This window comes from Opisthocomus hoazin, chromosome 10, assembly GCF_030867145.1.
Source record: "Opisthocomus hoazin isolate bOpiHoa1 chromosome 10, bOpiHoa1.hap1, whole genome shotgun sequence".
NCBI lineage: Eukaryota > Metazoa > Chordata > Aves > Opisthocomiformes > Opisthocomidae > Opisthocomus > Opisthocomus hoazin.
The window spans coordinates 21,926,135-21,948,134 of record NC_134423.1 but is presented as its reverse complement, the minus strand read 5'-3'; the positions used below and the strand labels follow the sequence as shown (position 1 = coordinate 21,948,134).

At 45.9% G+C, this 22,000-nt stretch overlaps 1 protein-coding gene across 1 annotated transcript in view; it reads left to right on the top strand.

The window, feature by feature from the left end:
* The first annotated feature begins 638 nt into the window (after positions 1-638).
* Positions 639-22,000, top strand: part of HDGFL3 (HDGF like 3) — a 40,299-nt gene continuing 18,937 nt past the window's right edge. The window contains exon 1 of the mRNA XM_075431862.1: positions 639-1,081. Within this exon, the coding sequence (XP_075287977.1) occupies positions 998-1,081 (84 nt within the window). The 5' untranslated portion in view covers positions 639-997. The remainder of the gene's footprint in view (positions 1,082-22,000) is intronic.

The following is a 22,000-nucleotide window of genomic DNA, read 5'->3' as shown; positions in this document are numbered from 1 at the left end:
GGAACTGAGAAACCCCCATGCCCTGGAGCCAGGCCTTCCGCCCGAGGCCTGCCTGGGGCTGGGCCTCGGGCCGGTCGGGAGGGCCGGGGGAAAGCGCGGGGTCCGCCTGCGGCCCTGCAGCAGGGCAGGGTGTGTGCCGCCGGCTCGGGGGGTGCCGAGGCTGCCGGAGGAGCCGAGCCGGGCCGGGGCCTCCACGGCACGGGGGGCCAGGGCACCCCCGGGCCCAAGGGCGGGGAGCCTCCGGCCAGGGCAGCTCGGGGGCCCTGCTGCGGAGATCAGCCGGGCCTGGCCGGCTTCTCGTCGTGGCGCAGCCTCTATGTCGGGCGTGCATAAAGAACCGTGTCATGCTTCGGCGGGAAGGAAGGGCCGGGAGGGACCGGAGCCGCGCTCTGCTCTCCTATTTTCATAGAAACCGATCTGTGTACCTAGAAAATAACAGGAAGGGAAGGCGCGGGGGGGAGGCGCGGGCGGCTGGGGGGGAGAAGAAGATCCTGTTTTCGGTCGCTGCCCGAGGAGTAATTCGGAGGAGACGGCTCCATATTCCCGGGGCCGCGGCGGCTGCGGCGGGGATGGAGCGGGCGGCGTAGCCAGCTCGCACGGGGGGGCCGCGGGCAGCGCCGCGCCCGCCCGCCCGCCGCCGCGGGGTGAGGGCTCCCCGGCCGCCCCCGCCCGGCCAGGCCCCCGCCGCCAGCCGGCTCCCTGGCACCGGGGGCTGCTGGGGTTGTGTCCAAGCCTCCCCCTCCCCCGCGTACACACTCGCGCACACACACACACTCGCACACACACTCACGCACACCCCATCTCCTCCTGCCGCCGCCGCCGCCGCCGCCGGAGAGATCGGGGATTGCCCGCGGCCCGGCCCCGCTCCCGGCTGCGCCCCGTGCCCCGGCGCATCGCACCCCGCGGGGGCTCGCCCGGTTGCCCCCGGGGCGGTGTGTACGGGGCGGGGGGTGTGGGAGGGCGGGGGGACACGCGGCGGCTCCCGCGGCGGCTCCCGATGGCTCGTCCGCGGCCCCGAGAATACAAGGCTGGAGACCTGGTGTTCGCCAAAATGAAGGGGTACCCGCACTGGCCGGCCCGGGTGAGTACCGCGGCGGGGGGCCCGGCCCCGGCCCCGCGCCGCCGCCGCCCCCCTCGCCGGGCAGGCAGCGGCCGGGCCGCGGCGAGCTTCCCGCTGGAGGCCCCGGCCCCGGCGGACGGGGGGCCGCGGTGCGCGCCCACCCCGTTATTATTGTGCATCTTTTCTTTGATCTGCAGATTTCTCCCCGGCCCCCCGGGAGGAGGAGGAGGAGGAGGAAGGGAGGAAGGAAGAGAGGGAGGAAGAGAGGGAGGGAGGAAGAGAGGGAGGGAGGGGGGCGAGCGCGGGCTGTACCTGGGCTGTTACCGCGGGGAGGAGGCTCGGGGAGCCGGCAGCCCTGCCTGCGCGACAGCGGTGCTGCTCGTTATCAGCCCTCCCTCGCCCCAGCGGCGCCCAGGGCACGGCAGGGCAGGGCGGCCTCTCCCCGGGGCCCGGCGCGGCCCAGGACCCGGGCGGAGGACAAGGCCCCGGGCCGGGCCTGGGGCCGTGCGTGGGGAAGGGGCACGGCCTGGGGCAGGCCCGGGCCTGGAGCCGGCGTGCGGGGAGGGGGCGAGGCCCGGAGCCGGGCTGCGGCTGTCCCGGGGCGGCGGGTGGCACGGGTTGGCGCGGAGAGGTCGAGTGAGGCGAGGCAGGGCCTGGCGCCGGGGTGCGGCGGGGTCCCCGTGGGGTGCTGGCATCCCTGCGGATCGGCGGCCGCCTGCGGGGAGCGGGCCTGCTGGGCGCTGGGCCTCCCGCTCAGCCACGGGCTTGGGTCTGGCTTTACCGCCTTGACTTTCCTTCATGGTCCTTTGTCGTTTTTTGTTTTACGCCGCAGCCGAGGTGGAAAGGCATCACGAGCATCTGGCGGTCAGAGAAGCGCCCCATTGTATTTAACCATCCATTTCTGGTGCCCCTGCAGTAAGGCAGAGCAGAGCTTTCTCTGGGGGTCTGGTACCGTGGCACTCCCACACAGCCTGTCCCTTCCCTCCTTTTCGGTTGCTGCTGTGCCAACTCACTGCATAACACGTGTTGGGTGAACTTGCTGGCGGGCATCAGCCGGTGAGAGTCTGTATTTACTTGTCTTCTCCAACCTCACCGGGACGATTGGGTAGTGCTTCAGGCCATCATTTTCTAGTCAAGGAAAGTTGCTGGTCTTTACAACGAGCATGAAGATAACGAAGCGTTGTATGCAACACGCGGGAAAACGTAGATGGGCAGGATAAAGACGGACTGACATTTAGCATTGCCCTTGACAAGAGCTGGGGAAAAGGATGGGTGTGAGTGGTGGAAAGGGAATGGAAAGGTGTCCTGAGTATAAGTGAGGAAGCAGGGGAAACGCTGTTGAACAGCAGGCACTGTACAAGGAGGGCAGGCCAGCACCACGGGCTTAAGCAAAGGTTGTTGAAGAAAGAGTAGTGAGAGGGTGCTAAATGTCTAGAAGCATGTAAATAAGGTGGTGCATTCAACTATTTTGGCAGAGCAGGCTAAAATTGGCATGCAAAAGGCCAAACAATCAACACTGGGTTGTGGTTTTGTTGTTCTATCATTATACAGGTTGGTGGATGTACTACCTAAAAAATGGCAATTTATGTCAGCAGAACAGCGTGATCCACTGAAAATTGACTTCTTTCCTACCCCTGTCATGGTTTAATTTACTGTGAAAATTTTAATGTGAACAGTTGAGACCATTACCACCTTGAAGCATGTTAATCCCTTTCCTTTCTGAGCCTTTGTTTACCCAGAAGCAGAACAGAGCCTTTTGTTTTAATGGCATTTTCTTTCCTTTAAAAAAATCGTTACAAGCTATGCAGGTGGTCATAGCCTTTGACTGGGTGTCTAAATAGGTATCTGAGTGGCAATAATATCCAACAGAGTACATCTTCACTAGGGAAAAGTAGGTGTGCTGTTAACATAAGTCCTTTGTGCAAAGTAACAGGACGTAAAGTTCAGGTGAAGACAAAGCCGTCTCTAGTTTTGACTTGACTTAGCAAGCACAGATAGAAACTGTAGAGAGCCCATAGCCTACCACCGGGTAGGAGGAGAGCAGTTAGGCCAGGGGAGCGTTATTGCTAGCTTGGAGTTCACCGGATTGTCAAGAGGCACAGTGTGCTCCTGTAACACGTGGTGCAGTTACATGCACTGCCACGTTAGGTCAGGCTGATGCCTGCCTGAACCTAACGTATTGCTCATGAAGAATACAGTTCATACCATCTTCACTAGGACTTTTCTTCTTCTTGGTTGCCCAGTTTTGCCTGATGAACACTTCCTTAAGCAAAGGAAAAACCTAGTGAGGACACTGGTCTTTGTTTTGTTTCCCAGAAAACATTATTATATACAAATAATAAGAAGTATTTGAGGAATGCAACTCCGATTCTCTAACTGAATGCCTTTTATCCAGGGGATTCGCTGGTTTCCAGATCCTTGAGTGTTTGCTACCTACTTCTTCATTCACTATGCAATTAGCATGTTTGATCTTTGTATTCTCATGTAAAAACTTACATATTTCATGCTAATATACTAGCTTAATAATATGAGTAACAACACATTTAAATGGCAGTGTTATTGCCCCTACCAAATGGTGGTTTGCCTCTCTTGAGACCTTTGGCATGAATTTCCAGTCTAGGGACAAAGTTCTTAAACTATGTTTAACAAACTCGGGCAGTGTTAAAGCAGGACGGAAGGGCTCTGCCTACCTTTAATGAAACACACAGACAGAACTCACCTGGCTCAGGATGAACCCTGTATTTTTGTGTGCGTGGGTAGCGTCATACAGCAGCTCTCCCTTAGGTCCCAGGAGCAGTCCAGCTGCATGGTGCAGATGTGCACCTAGCTCAATTGCACTTGCCCCTCGTTAGGTGTAATGCTCGGGGGCTTGGCCCGCTCTGTGTGGCACAAGGCTGCAGGCATATCCAGCCTAGGCAGCAATCTCTAGTCCTAGGCTGTTAGCTTTCCACCCCCGCTCTTTGGAGGTGTGTTGATCTAGTGATCAGCAAGAACAAGACCGGCAAGCCTGACTTTCATCACTGTCAGTAAAGAGAGAGAAGCCATGAAGAAAGTGGGCAGATGCTGATGATGCGCTCAGGAGCCACTGAAAAATTTTTTCTAATAGTTGATGGCGCGTTATAGTGATTACACTGTAGTTAAAGTTTCTTTGTGGGCTGGTCTAGAATTAATTTGAAAAGGGCCAAACTTGCCACACTTAGCCAAAACAGTAATGGCCAGTAAATCTTATCTGTGCATACCCTATTAAAATAGAATTGGTGAATAAAACCACTCTCTTCAGAAGATGCTTTTAGATACTTCGTGTCTGAAAGATGTCACTTATGTTTTATTATCAGGAAGGGCTGCTTTGCATTTTGGTATCATGTTTTCTTGGGCAAAGCCAAAATTTCCTTTAGCTTAACTGGAGGACAGTGAATAGGTTTAGGGTTTAGGCCCCAAGAATTTTATAGAAGCTTAATAATAACAGTAGATGAAATACTGGCAGCGGTTTGGTTTAACATAGTTTTTATGTTAGCCTGTGGTGTCAGTTGTCTTCAGATGCTCATCGCAAATGCAGGATAAATACCAACTGGCCAGGTCTTCAATCCCTGTAATCCAACAAATAAGAAATTGTGTATCCAGGGTGCGTGCAAAAATAGAGGGAAGATGTTACAGTTAAAATACAGGAAATAAAGATTGAATTCATTCTACATTTCATGAGTGGTCTTTGCCTTTGAAACACTGTGTCTTAGTTCCCTGTTTGTAAAGATAGTTAACACCACTTTTCCTTTTAAAAAGGCATTGTGGAGACAAAATCACTAATGTTGATGAGTTGCTTGGCTACTGCTGTGATAGGAGCTATATGAGCATACATGGACAGAAAAATCTCTTGCTTCACATACCCTAGTTTAACTAGGATAGATGTCCTGGTTTATTGAGAAATTGCCCCTGGAATAGTAACTCAGATGAGATAAAAGGGAGAAACTAGTGGTAGGTTCAGAAAGATCAATAGTGGTGTTTGTTTTATGAGTGACCCTGAAGAAACAATAAGCACTTAGTTGCTGAAATTAGCTGCTGATTTAAAAATAGGAAGGAAGCTGTTAATGCAACTGTAGAGAGCGGAGGAAAAGTCTGGAATTACCTTAATAAATAAGAGTGTGCCCAAGTAAATGGTTAATGCCATTATTGAACGGAAATCTAGGATCATACATCTGGGGAGACGAGTAGATTTGGGTAAACACAAATAGTTTGTGTGGGGATGGTAAAGTTGATTTGGGATGATACAAAAGAGATCCACACAGGTAAGACACTGCATTTTAGTGTAAAACACGTGGCTGTTTAGAGCTATTTAGAACATTTTGTCTTGGGAGGAGAATGCTGCCTTTAAAGTGACGGTGTCACAGTATTAGTAAGGTGTATTTACTGTCTTGTGAAGGTGAATTTCCCATTTTCTGGACTCCTGTTTGTCTTGTCCAGTTCCTTTATTGCTGCTCTGAGTTAACACCTACTCGAACTCCAGATTTGCTAGTTAGCTGACAATCCTCATATGCGAATATCACTATTAAAAAGCATCTGCCAAATGCGATGGCAAAATGGTATTTGGGGCACTTCAATGTATTACAGTTGCAAATGGGTATGAAGTTTTCAGTATATTGCTTAGAGTAATAAGTAGTAAATGCTATCATTTTAATGGGAACTAGTGTCTGTGGTGGGCTGAGCATCATAAATGTAAGGACTACATGATAGTTTTTAGCTGAGTGCATTTTTTCAGTATTGTTGACTGTATTCCCCATCCAGCAAGGCATGAAAGTAAGGCATCTTAAAGTGTGAACTAAAGCAATCCAAGGGAAGGGCTTGAAGGCAAGCTTATGCTTGAAGACTTTGTTAGACTAAAACCTAAAAAGATAAGGCTAATAACACTATAGTATTACAGAGTAATATAATATTAGAGACTATTAAAAGAAATTGCTGCTACAGAGTCACAGAATTCCAGAAGACTTTCAGTATCAGTAAAAAAATTAAAAAATATGTAGTTTGGACACCCCTATGCAGGCATCTTAGTAAATAAAACGTCTCTCTTCCAGTTCAGTGAAGTGCGGATGGAGCTGGTGGGCTGACTGTGGTGAAGCTCTCAGTGTAGGACCAAGGCCCATGTACTTCATAGTTTGGTAAATACAAGATACTTAATCAAGAACAACTTTGGTCAGTTATAATTGCAAGTATGACAGCTTGGAAAAATCAAACTCTCAAACACATCGTAGCAGAAAGATCCTATATTTTAAGTGTTTGATATTTAAACCAGACCATTTGGTTTTTTATTAGTATAAGGATAAGGGAAGGTAGGTTTTCCCTGGCAGGGTTTATCTTTTTTGGCAAAGAATGACACACAAAAATCAGATTAGATCCAGAAAACTTCAAAGAGTCCATCAGAAATAGACAACAGATCTTTCTCTGTGGTTTTCTGCCAAAACCCAGTCTGCAGTCTTCTGAGCTTTTCTCCTTGGCCATTTGGGACCTGTCCAGTCCTTCACCGTGTGCTTTTCTCCTTTTTCCCCTTTTGGTTGCTCTGTTTTATGACCTCACTTTTGCCATGTTACTAAATATGAGTCTCCTGTGACTTCTCCTTTACCAACTTGGAGCCTCTTCCGTCTCTCTCCCTCTTTAATTATGTAGCTCACTCATACATCACTCCGTGGAGATGTGCGAGCGGTTCTTCATGGCAGGTCTCTGTTTGTTCCTTTCTGAGGTGAGATGTGATTTGCTGGTCATTGCAAAGGGCTGTCTTAACCAAGGAACTGCTGGTGAGGTCACGGCTTCTTCAGACAGCGCTCCCAGGACTCCTGCTCTGGTGCGTCTGAAAAGAGCACATTTAAGGGAGTGAGTCCTTTATGGAACTCTTTTTACTGTCTAAACCTTCTGCACCAGGTTGACACATGTTGCTTAGATAGCATTTAAACTTTTATTTGCAGATACCTGGTCATATTTAGAGTAGGTGTGAGTGCCTTTTCAGTGACTTCATCAGCCCAGTGAGTACTGTTTCCTTCATTTCCTAAAACAAAAATAACAAGGAGGGAAGTGTGAATTCTGCTGGTGTTCAGAAGGTGGGGAACCTCAGCAGCTGATGGTCTTTCTCCATGCTCCTGCATTCTGCTTTAAGTGTGACTTAAAAACAGATTTCATCTGAGGATTGTAGCGTAAAATGGAGTATTTTTAATACATGAAGTTGAACCGTAGCTTACAGTAAAACCTTTCCAGTTGCTCTTGTTTGGCAAACAAATCATTTTAGGGCCAAGATGTTCTATGTTTGTTGTTAGCACGGCGGGGTTATTTGGGAAAACTTCTTTAAAATTCTGTTCTTTAAATCTCTCTTTTTTTTTTCTTTAATTAGTTTAAATAACTAGCCCCAAATGTGCAAGTCTGATCTTTTTGTGTAAATGACAATAGATGAATACATTTTCTCCTGCAGTGTCATGATTTTAAGTCCAAATGAAGCTAACCCAAAATGAAGACAGTTGTCTCAGAAGTTTTGAGGCAATAAGCAATTCAAGTTTTTCATACCCATATTGTACAGGCTTTTTGGTAGATATTTTTCCTTGTCATTTTGAAGCCACTGAATAATTTTCATCAACTAATCTCATGGAAATTGTTGGATGTATGTTTTGTCTGAAGGAAGGGTGCCTCGTTCAGTGAAATCTGTAGCCTGTCAAGTCAGTCTGTATGTTCTTACTGCAAAAAGATATGAGAAATGTTACTTTCCATTACATTAATTGACAGATCTCTTCTTTTTATTACTGTGTAAGGAACCTTTTAGGACCCCCAACTGGAGTGGATTTTTGGTAAGCATAGACAGCAAAACGAAGGCTGAGTTTTCAGTCTTAGCTCTTGATTTCCTTATTTCCTCATCATAATAATGCATTAATGAGTCTTCCTGCATTTAGGGTAATAAAAATCTTGTAAACAAGTGATTGCTGACAGTAAGTGTATACAATTGTGATTTGAGGATAGGTAAAAGGATTTCCTGATAATGCTGGATAAGTGATGACAATGTAGAGAGCTTCGAGATGTTAACTGTTTGAAATGGTATTGTCTGAGCAGTAAAGACCTTTCCACTGTATGCTCGAGAGGCGTAAGGGAGAACGAGTCTGCCTGCGGCCTCTCAGTAATACTGTAATTCGAGTGATATATATAGCAACAAACACTGGGAAGTTGCCTGTGCGGAGCAGGCAGGAAGAGGTTGTGGAGCCAGCTTTTTAAAGGTGTTAGGGATTAGCTGAACATCAGTACTTTGCTGTGTCTTTAGGTACCTTGGTACTTTTCAAGTCTTCCCTCTGTGTCGTGTGTATCTCTGATCTCTGCATACCATGGACATGTATGTGTGTGTATACACATACCTATTCTGTGCATAGATATACTCACTCTCATAGAAAAGACAGATGCTCAAAACATAGGTGTAGCACATGGCCGTGGTAGCACATCACTTGATTTTGGACTCCAACAGAGGCAGCGTGAACAGAGAAGGGCGCAGTAGTTTGGCTGAAGCACAACAGGAGCAACTAGAATAAACAGTTATTTGAAAGATTCCAAGAAATATTTGGCAGACAAGCGGGTATCATGAGGTAAAGCTTCTAAAACTTGAAGAAGGAAACAGATCCTTGCTTCCTCCTCTTGGGAAGGTCTCTGCATTACTGGCTTTGCACAGCTGAGAATGTTTCATTCATTTGTGTAACAGCCAGTTCTAAACTTGTTACAGAAATTGGAAATAAACTGCAGATTCATTTCCAGTTTTCCTTTCTTCTACTCAGACTATTTGACATGGCACTCTTGATAGTACTTCCTTTTACCTAAAGGGCATATGAGACCTGGAGTTGGTGGGGGTTTTTGTTGTTGCTGTTTTGTATTGATTTTTTATTCTAGAAAACAAAAGGGAGGTAAGAAGTGTGAGTGAATACTACAGCGTCTTAGCAAAACAATGAACTTCCCATGTTATGATGTAGTTCCTATTGCCCTGTTCTGAAGTTCCCCATCGAATGGTCTCTGGTCAACCCAAATACTATCCTGGGCTCCAAAAAGACACATAAAGTTCTTGAAAAGGATTAAATATCTGTCTGTTGGCCTTTTGCAAAGCCCTGCTGAAATATGAAAATACCTTCAGAGTCAACAGAAAGGGAGGAAATGGCATTGTACTGTGCTCTGGGCAGCCCAAAGGTAGAAGCACAGGTGTCTATAAACTTTGGCCTCTGCCTTACAAAAGTACATTTAAATCTCTTTCAGTTTTCTATTAGCAGACTGAAGGGATAATTAGCATACATCTGTAGCCCTGAAAATGCGAACTGGAAACAACTGTTTATTTTGCCTTGCAGCGACGTGTAAAAAACCTAGAGAGAGGCTGTTTGCCAGCTCTGGTTTGGCTGCTGGAATAGAAGACATCACGTAACAAAAGAGGAAAAACAGGGCAAGGAATACCATACACCAAAGAACTTCTTTAAGACCACCAGTTAACAAATCATCCTACATACAGCAGAGCAAGTAGGGCCGGGGAGGAAGCAGGAAATTCCAGACTGTAGGGAGCTTACAGGTATCGCTGTGGTGTCAGCGATGTCACTAGGAAACAGTGTGTCAGCCTTTCAAGTCAGTAACTCTGTACTCCCTGGGTTTGGGAAGCACCTACCTGTGAAGCCGCTTACAGCACGGCAGAGTAAAGCCACACTGAGGCAATGCGTAGAAGAAATGTTAAGTCTGGGAGAGCTCAAGACACAATTGCACAATAATGCAAACCGTTTCTGGGAATCAATCCCATATCAGACTGGGTTACTAAGTGTACTAAATATAAGTACATATTGAAACTTAGTAATGACATGGGGAGTGACCTTACAGAGATATGTAGCATCAGTCTGGAGATGCAGTCCAGGTGGGAGCAGCAGGAAAGTACAGATAAAGGACCAAATGCTATAGGTGCAAAGAACAATTCTGGAGTTGCTGTCCCTCCCTTGATATGTTTATGCATTTTTCATATAAGGTCATTGGATACAAGTAGCTCTTTTTTTTTTTTGCTAGTTTTTCTTCAGCTCCCCAAATCTTACATTTTACAGTGTTCAAGCCTCCATGAAAGGGATACTGTGAACCGCTTCTTTTAACTCCTGGAGGACGGGGTATCTTCCTCACCTGGAATCTCCTCCACATGAAGAAAACAACAATCCAGGGCTCCATTCCTGGCTGTTACCCTAGTCCCTAACCTGATGTTTGGTAACTAGGAGGCAGTTCCTCCAGCTCCTCCTCCATGGATCCTCTGGGAAAACTTTAGATGTAGGGCACTTACGGTTCACCTTTTCCATGGCCTGTATCAGTCCCTTCCCGTTGCAGCAGCCGTGGGCTGGGGGGAAGGGGGGATGGCACTGATGGAGTGGCCTTTAGACTAGCTTGTGCTGTGGGGTGGCCATCCTGACGAAGCAGCGTGAGATGATGACAGAAGGCAGAGCACTCTGCCTCAAAAGGGGGTTTGTGTCCTTCCTCCTCTCAAGTTCTGCCTTTCTCATTCCTGCTGCTCGTGCAGAGACCACCCAAGCACAATGGCCGAGGGTGGCTCCAGAGCCAGCAGGCGTGGAGGGGTGCGATCGCACCCTGTAGCAGAAGTGAGGCCATCCGTGCATGGCCTTCCGTCCTTCCTTCCTTCCTTGGGATATAATTTATTATTCATCACTGCATGTAAATCAATCCCTCCGGCCCCGTTGATTGCTTTTTAGTGTGTGCATTGGCAGAAATATCTGTGTATTTTGCTTTAGCTTCCTTCAGCTTGTTACCAGTCTGCACGGCAATGTCCTGCACAGGACCAAAATAATTTTACTGGGTGCGGTTGCACCACGTGAGGGTTGTCTGCCAGCTCCCTGGCAGGATGTGTGTCTGCATATGGGGATTTCTGCATATTGCCTTGACCTTTGCAGCACACTGGTTGTTCAAAGGTAACTTGTGGTCTACTATTGGCTTCCTGTAGTATTGCTGCTTCCAGCTTTCTCGCTCTTACATTGCCAATTCTTTCTCCTAGATGTGTTAGCTTTTTCCTTTTGCAAACTAAATTTCGGTTTACTTGCAGCTCGGATTTTTCACAGACCCAGGACTCTGTGAGTCAGTTGTTGTATTGGTTTTACCATGGCTGGGTGTAGCGAAGTGACTGCATGTTTATCCATACATACATATGAGCATAAGAGACTGTCTTTGTCTTAATATTTGCAAAGGTTCCCAGCTTGCTGTCTCAGAACATGGAAGAAGCGTGGCAAATCCTGGCAGGGAATACACCTAAGCAAGGCTTCTCGTGCCAGGCACCGTGCCCTACTGTAGTGGCATCTTTTGTCATCTTTTTCTCAAACTGATTAGTTGCTAGTTGGTTTTCAGCCCAGATGTCACTGTTTCCATCTGAGCCAGTGTAAATTTGTATTTCTGTAAGGGTTTCTTCAGACACTGTTATCTGGAATCCAGTTAGATAGCGTTCATTCAGGATTAATCAGATGTGGAAGTGTTTGCAGAATTGAGGTTCCTGTGTACTTAGCAGCGTGCTGTGACCACTGTGTTTCATTATCCTCCAGCAGGCATGGGCTTGGGCATTTCGTGTGCTCTCGGGGTAGCCCTGCGCAGATCCGCTGCGGGGCTGGAGGATCGTTGTCCTGGTTGCTGTTGAATAGCAGAAGATGATACCTATGCCATTAGTTTGCTCTCTAAAGACCATGTCCCAAAGGTAGTGAAGGAGTTCAGCTGCATAAAGATTCCTTGATTTCAATAAAACTGCTTACATGTGTGCTGCCGTGCCTGTAGAAACCTAAAGTAAGACCACAGCCTAAGGGAGAAGGCAGACGTTTGTCTGAAAAAAGAAAAAAATAAAAGATGACATTCCTTGCTGCAGTGCCTCTCCAAATACTAGGGCTTTTGAAAGATATTAGTGGTGCAGCAAACTCAACAGATAATTCTTTTCATATGGTATCTGGATCAGGTGACTCACATATGTTCGCATTTTCAGGTACCCCTTTTTGCTGCTTTTTATCAGGAGTTCTTTTTCAAAATCTTCCTCTTGTGCAAACTTGATTTTGATTTTGTCACAGTCAGTATTTGTATCACAGCTTTTAGAAGAAGCTAGCATAAAGTTGTTAACCCTTGTGGTCAGAATTTTAATTTCTGCAAAAATATATCCCCAGTAATAACCTTGTTCTATCTGTTAATGTTTTGTTTGCATTTATTTGAGAGAGTCTGCTTTGGAGCTTTTTATTGTTGTTAAGGGAGTGGGTCAGTTTTCTGAGCAGGTCTTTTGAATTGGTACCTCTGTTAAAATGACAAGAATTCCTTGTTAGAAGATGAAAACAGGTTAGAGAAGAGACATTTGTCAGACAGGTCGCTTCAGCATTAAAATGCATGAATGTTTTCTCCATACCTTTTGGAAGATGTTTTATGCCATCTCCTGCCTTACAAACGAATGGATTCACCTGAGTATATAATTGCCATGTTATTGTTCTGGATGGGATCTGCTCGTAGGAAGACAATGGCTTTGTTTGTGCTGCCAAACTGTATGCCCAGCTGTGCGTGCAGGATAAAGTCTCTAGCTGCTCAGTTTCTAGAAGCCCATAATAATAAAGATTTTAGTGGCAATATGTTAAGAAGAAACGCCAGCTTCTTTAGCAGATGTGGGAGCAAAGGGGAACAATTTTTTAATGAGAAGCTTGTACTTTTACTGAAACATTTGCTGCTAGGTGAAGGTGTTAGTTTACTTGTTTGTCAAATGCCAGCAGTACAGGTGACCTGGTATAGTACCAGGGGTGTCGGGGCTGGCTTCAAGGCAGGCTTACTGAAGAGGACTGCCATTGTGAATGCTATGTGTGAGACTGCATTGGGGATCTTGACAATTAAAAGCAGTGTGAGCTAAAACCCTTTGGTTGTGGACCGTGGTTTGGACACGTCATGTGTCATCACCAGTGCGTTGAAAAGTGAAGGCAAGTGACACTTAGAATTAAAATTTTGAATACTGACTGAAGACTTTTGGTTGGAGTTTGTTGATTTGTATGAGGTATATATAAAAACAGTATCTGGATCCCAAGATCAATTTGTATGTGCCGTGTTCCCTGATGTCCTTACTAGTGCCAGATATGTGTCTCACTAACCAAGTTCTCTGTTATGTGTAATTGCCCAGTTACTTGCTCAATATGAGTCAGAATAATATTCTGTTTCTTTACAGCTGCCTTTCAAAACAAAATGGTAACCTGATTTAAAACATGTTTTTTTACTGAGCTGCCAAGGGAGAGTGCTAAGCTCCCATGCTTAGTATGGATGCCATTCCTGATTCAGAGGTAAACAGTGTTTTAAAAATTTAATATTAATGTATGCGGGAAAACAGCTATTACAGTTCCACACGAGTAATTTGTCCCTTGACAGCCTGTATCCTTTTAAAGTCATCATTTCTTTAAAATTAATCTTCTGATTATCCCTCCAGGTCTGGTATTGAAATGAAAGAAAGCAATGGCCAGAAGCCCTTGGTCTTGTTTAGAGATGAAAAGTTAGAGAAAATCAGAGACTTTTGGAAGAAACCAGATTCTGGAGTAAACTTTGTGACTTCTGTAACCTAACTGCAGTGGAGTCACTAGGTTTTGTAGATAACTCGTGTTCATGGAAACACCGTATTCTGAGAGGTTATTTGAAAGCAACACAAAATACTTACACATATCTCATACACATACTCAAGTTAACTTACTGGATAGAAAGAAAGGAAGTTGTAAAGTAACTGTCAATGCTACAAGTATATAAACACATAGGCAGCTTGAAGCCTGTGAATAATCCATGTAAATTAGAAGACAGTACTCACATGCTTAAAACTGATATTTAGTGTTTGTGATGTAAAATATATTTTTCGCAGTAATGGGCATGCCACCCTAGCAAGTCTGGTCACTACCGTATTGATATATTCATCTTGTCTCTGACATTAATGCCATTTACAGCTCTAAAAATACATCTTTTTGTCTTGCATGTTTTTAGTATTTCATTTGAGTAAGTTTTTTTCTAACATGGTTTAGTAATTAGGATTTAAGTTTTTAGGTCTGCATGTACATAATGGAGTGCTCTGTATGTTTATATATAAAGAGTTTCATTCCTGTAAGCTGCTGCTTGAGATTTTTTTTTTTTTTTTTTTTTTTTTGAGGAAAATGTTCATTTTGATAAATAAGGTTGGTTGTTAATCTTTTAGGGATTATTTAAGTAAATTTCATCAACGTTACATTTTTGGTCAGAACTAAATGCAAACTCTAATTCTGAGGTTTTGGAAGCAGGAAAACAGGCAGGTGGGGAGGAGTATGACTTGGCTTGAAAAAATTCATTCTCTTTAGGCAGACAGATTAAAATTCCTAAGAGTTGAACCTAGACTGAGGGACTTTGCAAAGAAGGTATTTGACACCATAATGACAGCTCCTGGAAATCTGAGCAGAGGTTGAAAGCAAACCCAGTAAAAATACCAAAGTTGGGTCCAAGTGCTGCACTGTGACCACTGTGACTCCACGACTCTCTTTTCATTCCATGGTTTTAGTGACCCAGTCAACACAGGCAAAAGTTCCATCTTAGCAAAACAGTCTGCTGGTTTAATTGGTTGTTTTGTACCAGAGATGGTGGCTAAGGCTGCGGGAGTAATGGAAACAGTTATTTACAGACAGTGGTTGGGTTTATAGTGACCCTAGGCTTTCCACAGGGGCTGAGCTCTTCTGCAGGTACCAGTTTGCCATTTGTCAGCAGAGTAAACAGGAAAACCTGCCTTTGAAAAATTATTGCAAATCACTCCATCTCATTGGCTTTGCAATTAGATTTCATTCCTTCTCATTCCCCCCAGACTGCATACCTGTTGTTGTTGTACGTGTTATTTGCGTCACAACAAAATAATTGGCCTGTGTGCCAGTGACTTGGTGATTATACTTGCCCCATAGCCCCAAAATCCAGACGGGGTTCTCTTCCTTGCTGAAGAGTCCCACTCCACCATCTTCACGTGAGCACCCTACGTGCCATGAGGTGGTGCCCCGAGCATGCGTGCGCTTCTCCAGTCCTCAGCGCCAAGCTGGGGTGTCGGCTCGGGGACCTCCACCATTACCAGTGCCTGCAGAAAATACCTGTTTGTGTGGCTTCTGCGCTGTCTACGCCGCTCGGCTGGTGCAGACCGCCTGCGCCTGCAGAGAGCTGGGGAGGTAACAGGTAAATAGGTTCATGATACTGCCAAACAGAAGTGTGTGTTGTGAAGTAGGTGCTCAAATCCTGCAAATAGATATTCTGGTCTGGATACACATACTCAGATATTTAAGACCATGAATCTTTATGGTCTGTGGGTCCACAGAGAGCAACATACTGAAGACAAATACACATTTAGCTGCGTCTCCGTTCCCTCTGGAGGGCTGGTCAGGAGGCTCAGGTAGTCTCATCTCTGCTGCTGCACCCGAAGCTCAGAGGGTTGCAGGACACTAAAAATGTTCTGTGTTTTTAGGAGGCAAAGATTTTCTGTTCTTTTCCTGTATAACACTAACCATTTTTTTTATGGAGGCACTTGTTCAGTGGCAAGGAGTGTTTTGGTCCCCTGGTATTATACTCCTTAGCTACAGCTGACGGTAACAAAACGGGTCACAGAGGAGACAAGCAGGAAGGTTTTCTCTACCCGAAGGCCCAGGTGATAGCTGAACCTCCAGGGTGTCCCAGCAGGAGCCTGCGGGCTGCACCAAGTGAAGCAGATTGTTCTCTGCTTTGTCTCCAGTACGTTTGTGCTTCCCCTGACGCGAGCTGGAGGCTCTGGGTGTTCTGGGACCCGCAGTTTCCATCGATCGCATTTCCTTACTCAAAACAATTTTAGCCACAAGCGGTGGAGTGTCGACAGAGGTTTGCGTACTTTGTGGGAAGCTGGACCAAATATTGCACAGGGACGCTCGGTATTCTTCAGTCTGGAAATATTGTGCCAATCCAATTTTTTTAACTGACTTTTTGGGCAAGTCAATTACTTTGGAAAAGAAGTAGTAAATGAAGCCAGCCAAGCCTAGGAGACTGCAGTCTTCCAGAAATTTGCTTACCTTTTGACTTGAAGTGTGCCAATATGAGTATAAGGACTAGCAACGCTTCTTTTAATAAATGCTTGAACAGTGGAATATGGAGCTTTGGATATGTGGAACAGATGAGTCTAAAGTATAAAATTTGGTTGTGTTTATCTGACCAAATGTCAATGCTTGAGGCAGGCTGCATCTGATTGAAAAGGTTTTGGTCAAGTTGACTGGCCAAAAAATCCTATCTCAGGAATATAACTTTCTTCCTTAACAACAGACAAAATCAGTGAAGTAGTAAAATTCTAGTGTAAATATTGGAAAGCTAAAAAATACTCCTCAGTCTAATGAGTTCCTATACTATTCGTCTGCTCTTTCTAGCAGGTGTGATACAGAAGGTGGCAGGGTTTGGCTGAGCGCTTTGGGGAGGAAGATGGTGTGGCATGTCATGTCCCTTTGCCTCATGAGACAAGGGCAGCAGGAGAGAAATACGATGTCTGTGAATGTGCAGTCTCTAAAATTTCTCGTTTGTTGCTTGACTGGTTACTTAGTTTTTATTTGCTGTATGTCTCCAAACACATTTTTGTACCTGCATTCTTTGCACACTTTTGTATTTCAAGGCAAAAATATTTGTAGTAAGAGAATAAAGTAGAATAACCAGATTTTGTCATCAGAAGCTGCTTTCATTTGGTGTTAGTGGGCTCACTATGGTTTGCTCAGGTGGATGTACATGGCAAACGGTATTTTGATATCTGAGGAACAATTCAGACAAAGGAGAATCAAGCTTCACTGTGCTTAAACGAAAGAAAAGTAAACACAGAATGCCTCGGAGCTGTCAATATTTGTTGAAAATGAACAACCTCTCCCCACTCATCCACAAACAAAAAGTAATTTTGTGAGCCTTGAAACTTAAGAAGTTGATTTTTCTCTGGCTTGCCTTTATGTGGAGTCCCTGTTGTCTGATGTTTCGGTTGAGCCTGCATTGCAAGCTGTCTCTCTGCATATGGACTGCTTGTCGGTCCATCTTCTGACGGACAGCCTATTTATCACAAAGCGTGGGGTAATTTAATATCTCTTTGGCCTTTCTCTGTTTGTCCGGTTTCGCAAAATCGTCTGATGTGTCCCTGAGTTATTGCAGGTAAGAGTCAGGCTGAAAATAGTGTGATCACATCCTTTCCTTTCCTTAGGGAACAGACTGGTAAAAAAAATGCTAGCGGTAGCACCATTGCTTCACTCACAGTGGCAGGGAAACTCTGCGTTTGGAGAAAATGGAGCATTTCTGCAGCAGGCTAACTTTGGGGGCGTGCTCTCTGGGAGGATTACACTTTGGTAACCTGAAATCCTCCTCCGACAGAGCTGGAAGTATTTGGTGTTAGTAACCCCTAGCAGTTTAGCAGTGGCCCTCAAGTGCCCTGTAAGGAGTACGGTACCCTAGTCCCCATTTGTAGCAGTGAGCCTGAAGGAGATGCAGTGATGTGACCAAGGTCATCCCGGAGGCGGGTGGCAGAGATAGGACTAGTCTGTGTCTGTCCCCGAGCCCCCTCCTCTGACAGGTTTCTGCCCACCAGCCCTGAAAGCTCACGGAGGCCTTGGATCACATGAATAGATCTGCTGTCTACAAAGCCATGCATATAGATACGGGTCACGCAGAACTATAAGCTTTGGCCCCATTTTCATACTGAAGATTAAAGCAGCTCTGCAGAAAGTGTATTTCAACTTCCTGTCTTAAAAATATGCTGCTAATTAGGGATGTAAAGGGGCTGAACTCAGCTGCAAGACTGCTGATCTTTCCTGGTGAGACATTGCCTGCCAGCATTGTTTGGACTCCAACTAACCCTTCATTGTCTTCTGTCTCGTTGAGGTCCTGAGCATGCACAGAAGAAAAGGAGGATTGATGTCTTTATATTGTCATTTCTGGCTGTCTGCAGGATACCCTTCAGCCATTTTCAGCAGTGCTCAAAAGTATGCTCTGCTGTTTTTAATCTTGTTTTGCTTTTTGTTTTTTGCTTGTGGCTCTCTTCCATGCCCAGAGACTTTTTTAATTTTTACTTTTGTAGCTATGCAATTCCACCTTATTAAGTTGGATTCTGCTGCTAGTCTCATCCTTCACAGGGTTATCTTTTTTTAATGGGTGAAAAAGTGCATGTGCCAGCATTCCACGCTAGGAGTTCTGGTATATGATGTACATCGGGGAAGGAGTTGTGCTCTGCTTCAAATATCATATAGCCCTGATAAATGAGAGAAAAATTCTGCAGTCTCCAATCAGCTTTAGTTGGATTGCTGTCCAATTTAAGTACTGTAGAATTTGAGTCACAGTTTTTAGCTTGAAGGAGGTTGGATTTTTTTTTTAACATTTTACGATCTTCTGGGGAAAAAAAAATTAATATTTTACATTTTAGGGAACAGTATTTTAAATAATGGTTTAGAAAAGATACTGCCGTACTGCTGACTCCCAGTAGCATTAGCTATTAGAAAGCATATTAAATTAATCTGAATAAAAATATAGTAGAAAAGCAAAATATCCTATTTTAATAATGGATTTTGAAGAGTACTGCTTTTATCCATCTAGAGTTTTGCTAATAAGCTAACTGCAAAAGATCAAGCTGCTTGCATGTGTTGGGCAATAATAAGCAACTCGAACCGCTCTCCAGCAAAAATACTATAGGCCTTTGCTCGACTGCTGTGCAGCGACTCCAGGGATTTCAGTGGGAGATACTGATCTCCGCAGCGCTTCTGTGTGCTTTTGCCAATCAAAGGCATTTACAGTATGTCAAAACAATCAGTGATTACTGCTCTGCAGCTTTAATTCCCTCTTTTTGCGAAATAAAAGGACTTGTTCTTGTGGTTTCAGTGCCCACATAAGCATCTCTGTGCGATGAAGTAAAGCTTTCTTATCTGTACACATAGACCTGACAGGTATTTTCGCACAATGCCCTTCTTTTCCCAGTGTAAAATTCTGTTGGAACATAATAGAACAGGGTCTGCTCCAGAAGCCACCCTGACAGCCTGGAATTCCCACTTCTGAGCAGCAGCTTATCCCCGGCCGAAGGAGTGGGAGTGTGTGGTCGCCCTCCAACGTGACACCTGCTGTCCCTCCAAGCGGAAGAGGACGCGTCTGCGATGCCCTTCCGCCTTGATGGGCAGAGCTGCCCCTCTCTTGGCTGCTGCAGTAACTAAACCTCCGCAGAACGCCGCTTGCCGTAGACGAACAGAGAGACAAAGCCTGCCGTTTTCTCTGCCTCTGGGAGAGACGTTTCCCATTTTGCAGGGACTGCGGAGCGCTGCGGAGCCGAACAGCCCGGGGAGGGGGGTGCAGCTTTCTCTGGTTCTGCACCAGCCCTGCCAGGGAGCTCCTCCGCCTGCCTGGAATACGCCGCGTTATCCCACGGGCAGGCACGGGGATGGTTTGTGCTGCTGGGAGCCACTGGTGTGTTCTCGGAGGGCAGCTCTGTGCCCCGCAGGGCTACAGCTCTGCAGCTCCAGTCCGATCCACCCAGCCAGCGCTTCTCTTCCCAGGGTCCCTAACCTCATAGCCGCTGGGGAGAAGGTGCTGCCGTGTGGGTACCGCCGAACCCAGCCTGTGAGAACCAGCTGGAAATACCCCCTGAGAAGTCAGCCATTACTCAGCACCACTGAGAGCAGAATAGTCGGGCTGCATATACATCCCAGCCTGTAAGCTACAACATAAGGAGACGGATTTCTTGCTTGCACATCTGTAGTCCCTGGCAACACCATTTGATAAAGCCCTGCTCTGGTTTGAGAGGTCCAGGCTGAATTTTCTGTTCAGCGTTCCTGACCCCAGAAGCCTAGCATTTGTTTACCGGGAAAAAAAAAAAAAAAAAAGGCAGTTACGTCTTTAAAGCTCTGCTGCTTGGTTGGCAAACAAATGCGGGGAAGTGTAGCTCTGCTGAGGTTGTGCAAAAAGAAAGCAATTGTTATTCATTAAGCAGATGACAGCAACGGGAGCAAAGGGGATAAAACTCGAAATCTGAAACCACCTGCTTTAATTTGAGCCATAATTGAAGTGGCTGCCCATGCTGTTGCTGATGCACATATCAGATTTGCACGCCATGCGCTCCCCTCACTGATTTCTGTGGCAGCAGGCTCCAGCCCGCTGTCTGCTCTGGTTCGGGAGGGGATGGATCTCCGGTTTGATTGCAGGCTATAACGGGCACTTTAAAATCTGTTTTTTTCCTTCCAGGAGCAAGATGCAATCGCAGTGTGGCTCTCTGATAGACAGATGCTTTAGTCATTAGTGGGGTTTCTGTGACTACAGCACTGTGTCCTAGTATGGGTGCACTTATCTCTTTTGTTCCTGGTTCGAAGCAGCAATGCTTTTCTCGCTCTTGTGCTCACGCGCTCGCTCTCTCTCCCTCCCTCTCTCTGTCTTTGATCTCGCTGATACGGGGGAAAAACATCAGATCAAAATCTTCAGCATATTTAACTGAAACGTCTTGTAGGATGGAAATAAATTGTGACCGAGTGCAGCAGCAGGGAGCTGCAGTATGGTTGCCTGTACTGCTTGCTTTCTGTTACAACAAAACAGCAGCAATCATCAAAGAGTGCTGGTGTTGTTCTGCAGCTAAATAAGCACTTAAGGGCTCAGCATTCACCGAGGGCTAAGGTGGTTTTTCTGGGAATGGGCGCACTGAGCAAAGCTCTCCTCTCAAGGTCCCTAATGCAAGGATTTGCGTGAAACAGGTGAAAAAGGAAGAGATGTTTCCTAATGGCGGAGAGGGTCTCATCCTTCACAAAATTCCCTGGAGTTTTTTGCCGCAGAGTTAAATGGCCGTAAGATAGCACTGTCACTTCATGTTCAACCTCATTACAGTATTAGTGACATAAGCCTGAGAGCTGAGGAGCTCACAGCAGAATCACGGAAGGCAGGAGAAGTCCTGACCTCAGCTGCAGAGTGAAATGTTAGAGTGGGAGCATTAACACTCTGTCCTTGAGCTTTTTAGTGCAGATTTATACTGCATGGGTTTGTATGTGCATGCCAACTCTCAAAAGCTATGAAAAGCTTTTTTTATGGTTTCCTGTGATGATACATAGTCAGAGGGGATACTCGGATGAATAAAGACATACGCCACAAAATGGGGAGCAGGTGAGCTGCGTGACAGATGTGTGTGCCGTCCTTTGTCGGTTTGGTGCTGCTCTTTAGCTAATGCCATAAAGTGCTGGGAATATGGCGTGGGCTGAACTCCACTTGGGATGTTGCTTAGGAGAAGATCCTCACTGCTTTGGAGCAGAGCACGTTGTGTGGTGTAAGATCCCCATCCCCTTCTGATCAGCGTTCCCTGCTAAGCATGTCTTCATTCCGCTGCTTTACTGATCATTTACAGCTGTTTGCTTTATTTCATGAGAAATTCTTAAAGGGCTGAGACAGTAACTGGACTGCGCTGTTCTGTAATGCAGCCCAGAGCTGGCGCTGCATTTCCAGCAGCCACATGAGATTCGCACTCCAGTCCCAGCAGACATTGTTCATCTCACTCGCGGGAGTCCACATTTTTTGGGGTCTGGTATCTCTCTGGACATCTTTCTTGTCGTAGTAAAGAGGAAGATGGCTGTGGCATCCAGGCAGTTGAGGTGTGTTACCCCCGTACTTGGTAAACTGCCAGCACAGCCTTTTTTGGTCCGATGCATAGATAATTCCATCTTTAAGGAGGCATAAAATGTGTTGCAGAGTGGGTCATGCTATCTCCCTGACTTGTCTGCAGTTTGTAAAGCAAGTTGTGGTGTTTTTCCCTGGCAGTCTTTTTCTCACTGTTGTAGTCTAATACCTGTATTTAAATCATGAATTAGTGAGCAAATAACCACATTATGGGCACTTAGCTAAAAACAGATAGTTAATGTCAGAAAATAATGAGTTTTAAAAAATATCTTTGGCAGTCTCTCCTCTATGTATTCCTGGTGACGAAGAGGACACCGAACA